This window comes from Pleurodeles waltl, chromosome 8 (genome assembly GCF_031143425.1).
Source record: "Pleurodeles waltl isolate 20211129_DDA chromosome 8, aPleWal1.hap1.20221129, whole genome shotgun sequence".
NCBI lineage: Eukaryota > Metazoa > Chordata > Amphibia > Caudata > Salamandridae > Pleurodeles > Pleurodeles waltl.
In genome coordinates, this window is record NC_090447.1 from 328122572 (window position 1) to 328128571 (window position 6000).

Consider the following 6000-nt stretch of genomic DNA (forward strand, 5'->3'; position numbering starts at 1 on the left):
GCTGCCAGGCCCAAAAAGAATTTCTCTTAAGCATCCATGACAGGATCCAAGAGGGTTTCACTGAATGAAAGCAAGGGCTTTACCTCAGAAGAGGAGGGTTGCAAAATCTCAGACAAATGTTAGACTCTGTGGGGGTCATTCTGACCCTGGCGGTCGCGACGACCACGGAAGCACCGCCAACAGGCTGGCGGTGCTTCCTTAGCTATTCCGACCGCGGCTGTAAAGCCGCGGTCGCCCAGCCAGGTCTGGCGGTTTCCCGCCGGATTTCCCCCGGCTGGGAGAATCATCCAGGCCGGCGCTGCTTGCAGCGCCGCCATGGGGATTCCGACCCCCTTCCCGCCAGCCTGTTTCTGGTGGTTTTCACCGCCAGGAAGAGGCTGGCGGGAACGGGTGTCGTGGGGCCCCTTGGGGGCCCCTGCACTGCCCATGCCACTGGCATGGGCAGTGCAGGGGCCCCCTAACAGGGCCCCAGCAGGATTTTCACTGTCTGCTTTGCAGACAGTGAAAATCGCGACGGGTGCAACTGCACCCGTCGCACCCCTGCAACTCCGCCGGCTCCATTCGGAGCCGGCTTCATTGTTGCAGGGCCTTTCCCGCTGGGCCGGCGGGCACTCCTTTGGCGGGCGCCCGCCGGCCCAGCGGGAAAGTCAGATTGGGGAGCAAGTGGCGGTTCCCGCTTGGCGGGCGGCGGTCAGGAATGACCCCCTGTGTCTGCAGAAAACAAGGTAAATTGCAAGGCTATTGCTGCTTTATGTACTTCACTGTAAACTTTCTCTCTAGAAGGGCCAGAGAGATAGCGATGACCATTTCCAGCGAAATATCCAGACCACTCGTACATTGTAAATTCAGATGTAATCCAGTATCACCATTATAACAGCAGCAGGGATTATCAACCTCTGAATCATAGTCCTTGGTCATAGTCTTTGTCAGGTTTTGCATAAGGCTCAGGAGTCAAATCTGAAAATCTTGCCCATCTGTAACCCCAGGGAAGTGCTCTGGGGAACATTGTTAAACGTCACCTTTACTTTCTCCCTACCAACATGAACAATTTCCTCTGATATTAACCGCTTCAAGTGCTGTGCCATCCCATTTAGCATTTTCATCTGCATAGTTGCAAATCCCCTGTTTGAAAATCAAAAGACAAATAAAAATTATCTGCACATCACAGCGATGTAAACATTTTCCTTCTAAGGACCACGATATGTTGATGGTCCTTAAATGAAAAATAAACGTGACTTCCGCTCCACTCTAAGTATGGAGAGACAACAATCGCTGTCATCTTGTGTCCCAGTGGGGATGGGCTGTCAGGTCAAAAGATTGGGAGAGGACCCAACTGCGCCTCCACCTGCCAAGACCCAGTGGCTCCACACCTCTACTGGGGCATCGGAGGCACAAGCCTGCTGGCACCGGAGCACCTCCAATCTCAAAATGCCCCCTCCCCTCAGAATCTTACGATAGCAGTTATACTGAGTCCCATGGAATCACAACATTCAACCAAGTAAAGCATTTAACCAATATATGACAGACTAAAAAGCTGGACTGAAAACGAAAAGAGTTTCTCATCTCTGTTGATTGCTTGCCATGTGTTTTCAATACAGCTTCCGACAGAGATCTAAGCACTGTTTAGACACAATGGCAGAGTGTTCCAAAATGTAGGCTTAAAAGTTCTATGGAAATAAATCATTCACGTGTCCTAACCACAAGTGGTAATATGAAGGCTGACTCTGATCTTAGCCAGAAATTGCAATAACCAACGGATGTCAATATTTGTTGTTTCAACAGGTTACCCAAAGATCTTCCCAGAAGTAGAGCACAAGGACATATTCGGCTGTTTGGCTGCAAACTTCGAGGCAAAATTTCCATCTTGTGATTCAGTGAGTGAGAAGCAAAACCTCGTCATGGTGTGTAAGGACGTACTGCCTGAGCTCTTAAGGGACAAATTCTCCAATTCCACTCAACAGAAGATAAACCAAACACTTAAACTGTGCATGGACACTGCACTCCCTGATCACCAGACTATGAATGCAGGAGAAGCGCTTATGGATCTACTACAGCCACTCCGAACGTGTGAGCCTCAATTTGCGTATCGTTATCCCGATTGCAAATACAATGACCAATACTAGAGTGTCTCTAGGAAAATTCCAAGTGCGCCGCAACATTGTTACAGCCATCTAGACCTGCTTCAGTGCTACCCTCCAAAACATATTTCCCTCTAGAGGCAATGCATCCAAATATAATAAACTTTCCTAGAACCGTCAGGGTTTGGACTTTTGTCCCGTGGATTTGGGTCCAAGCTGAGGGCCAGCTGCAATTTTCTCAGGGTCATCCACAAATTTTCGCACCATTATTCATGTTTTTCCCTTTGATTATCTTACTGATTACTTATGTTTTGTTTTAAAGTTTACTGCATGAGCCACCGTGATTTTCAGGACTGGGATTTATTTAAGCATATAATATACACTGGAAGATTGATGAGATAAGACGCACACTTTACCTGCTCAAACCATACATGCTTTTTTCCACTTTCGCATTTACTCAGCAACAAATCATGGAGTGGGAATGTATATCGATTTACAGAAGTTTTGTTACTAAAATGTAGTTTGGTAGATGTTCGTTAGGAGAAACAGGTGTATTGCAGACCTTTGGTTCAGGAATTCCCCCAATTGGCCCTCCTGCCCTCCACTAGCATCACGGAACTGATTCACAACTGAGAAGCATGGGTAAACTCCAGTTAAGTATGGACATTATTCACTTCATAGACGGATTTTTTTCAGTTATGATCTATCCAGTCAATCTTGGATTCTCCAAGAGCAGAGTGTATTTACAAATACAGAAATTCCAACACTATGATGTAGCCATCATAAATTTACAGGTAGTTTCCGACTCTGAAAACACTCTTGACATCCTTGTCAAGGGGAGGCCGGAGTGTATTTTGAGGGCATAATTTTAAAGAAGCATCTCAAAAACAAAACGATTTCATAAAATTCTCATATTACCAAAGGTTAAATTCTACACTGACTACTAACTGAAAGCTACAACTGTTATAGTTTTCTAGGAGTTCTTCCGCAATAGCTTTAGAGTTCCAAAAATGTCAGAATTTGTGTTCTATTTGGAGTGATATAACGGGCACACGTTTGTGAATTCATTTTCTTACATTTTGTACATCAGATTTATTATGATTTAGGCGAGAAGTAAACAAGTGCTGCATGAACAAAGTGATGGATGACTAGTAATCTATCATCTGCCAGTTATAAAGACATATATGTAAAGAACGCTGGACGGGCAGATCAACTGGATCTTTGAAACAGAGAAAGAATTTACTTTATCACGATTTTTGCTTTTCTCTGCAACTAATCTCTTATTTATGGTGCAAAGGATGCTCAAATGCCTTGTGCAACAAAGGCACGCACAGGTCATAAAGTTCTAAACCACATGTCTCATTGATATTAATGGGGGGGAATTGGCTTGCAGTTCTTAGTCAATACTGGCATGAGGCCAATGGGTGAGCAGAGCAGACCACTATCAAAGCAGTCAAAATCAAGGTGTGCCCGCAACAAGCTACAAAATCCGTGATTCCAACATTGGGAAGAACATACACTTGTCTTGAGACCACAGTCTGCAGCTCTCAATGTTCCCAGAATGCACACACAAAATGTAAGCCAGCACATTTGGACAACGTACAGTTTTTGAACAGTTGAAAGGGGTTCTAAAGAGGTTTTGTTTTGTTTGTGCAAAACCAGTCATAAAGCACTTGTGCATGGACTTATGAATCACAAGGGATGGGCGATGCCACTTTGACTAGATGTGCAAGTGGTTGCAGTGTGTGCTTTGTGAGTCAGAATTTCAAGTACGAATCAAACAGGGTATTTGTGCATTCACAAATCCAGCTGTAATTATATAAAAATATTCTTGAACTACAAGTTTAAAAATCATTGTGCACACATATTATTTCTTTATGTAGGAACTACAAAGCACTCTAGTGATTACCACAAAGGCTTGATGCTGGCTCACTAAAAATTAATGTCGATGTTATGTTCCAAACTGCAGAGGGAAATGTTGGCACCCTTGAGTAAGATCAAGAGAAAATGAGTAGATTTAAAATGTCTGCCTTCAGGAATCAGCCCCAACTATCTTTTGTTTTCTCACAAAAGCAAATGATTATTTGAACGTGTGGGTTTGAGCCAAGACTACAAACTACTGTGTAAGATTGTATGTGAATAAATAAAGACGGGTTTTGGTTGTTCACTGGTTTCCCAATGATTACTCCTTGTCCTCTTCCCTGGGACAACCCCTGGTCCAACGTACAACTTCAGAAAATCTCCTACACTTTAAAGACATTCTGTGGCAGTGACCTCTTTATTTGAGTCCAAATCTTCACAGCTCATAAGGATTCTGATTGCTGCTGGCATTTTCTATGCACCTAATTTGTATTTATGTGTCAAAAAAATATTGTGAATTGGGCCCACTACTTTTCTTGTTTTATTTTATTGTCTCTTGAAAGCGTTCATGGTGCCACAAGGTAGTAAGAGTGACATAATTTAACAGAAAACAGTGCCCAAGAAAGTCCTTTATTTCTACTATACACCACGATTCTTCTTTTTACTCTTATGAAACCTGGCCTATGTTGAGCTTTGGGATGTGTAAGACTAGTACCAAAGCTGTTCTGTGCAATTAATGTGCAAATGTCACACAAATCACAATATGACTATATAGACAGAGTAGGGTGAACAAGAGGGCCATGAAATTCAGTTTAATCAATGTAAAATTAATTAAAATAGACAATATGTTGTCATTATTGCTGATTGCGGCCTCCTGTGGCTTTAATTTATATTATCGCAACACATCTAATAATTAATATTCAGTCATTAGAAATCTTGATTTCCAAATCTTTAGGATTTGATTCTTCGTTACTGTTATAATTATAAACTGATATATCACCTTATACAGGCTTCAGTCAGCTCCATTGCCTCTTAACAAAGTTTCATATGAAGAGGTTAGCATAGATTATGAGTTAGCGCTTTGTTTTCAGATAGTACAGATTGGAAATAGAGGGTACGATTTGCCCCTTTCTGTTTCTGAGCTGTGCCATCTGAAAGTGAAGGACTAATTTAGAGAAATAACAGATTAAATAAATTAATGTTCTGCCCTGCTGACACATAAAACACGCATCGGCTCTGCGCTACCAGAAAAGTTCATCATGATGCCCCCCCCCCCATACCTGCATCACCAGACGTTATCTGCACACATTGGGCTTTATTCACAAAACTAAATTTACATATTTAGATTTACTGACGTGTAAATTTACTCTTGCAGATACATGTAAATTCACGCTTTTCCGCTATTTACAATTTCCGAGCGTATAAATCAGTTAAGATTGTCACAAGTTATGTAAAAGATGTCACGACAACACGACAGGCATGTAAAAAGAACAGTTTGTCTAAAAGGTTGATACAATGAAATAATTAACAATGTGAATAAAATCTATCAAGTCCAACATAAATTCATATATATATCTCAGCCACTGGACGGACATTTCTAAGCATTTTAGTAAGGAACAAATCAATCAGTCACTTGTGCTTTGAAAAACAAGTTGTCATTGCTTGAGTGGTTGCATGAATGTTCATGCGACAAAAGAAAGACACAATATAGTCCTCCTAATTTGACTCAGTGTAGGGTAACTGCAAATCGAGTTACTTAAGGATTTAGATTTGTAGCTAGAGAGTCTGCAGTGTTTAATAACAATACTGGTGTAGAAATGTTAAGCTTCTTTGCCTGTATTAGTTTCTATGGGGATGAGTTACAGTACCTGTAAGGTGCCATGTGTAGTGCTAGAGCTACTCCAAGGCTGGCTGAGGTACTTTTATGACTGTATTGTAGCCTTTTGGGGTGTGCTAACTTAAGAATTATACTTTTTGAAAACCAATTGGATTACTCATTTGTGCGTGAGTGCTTGTATTAGCATGTCTCTCTCTAAATCCCTCCTTACTCCTCCCTAAACAT

At 42.0% G+C, this 6000-nt stretch overlaps 1 protein-coding gene across 1 annotated transcript in view; it reads left to right on the top strand.

Annotated features, from left to right (window-relative positions):
• Positions 1-4245, top strand: part of DIPK2B (divergent protein kinase domain 2B) — a 359981-nt gene extending 355736 nt beyond the window's left edge. The window contains exon 5 of the mRNA XM_069204187.1: positions 1783-4245. Within this exon, the coding sequence (XP_069060288.1) occupies positions 1783-2123 (341 nt within the window). The 3' untranslated portion in view covers positions 2124-4245. The remainder of the gene's footprint in view (positions 1-1782) is intronic.
• The last annotated feature ends 1755 nt before the right edge of the window (positions 4246-6000 follow it).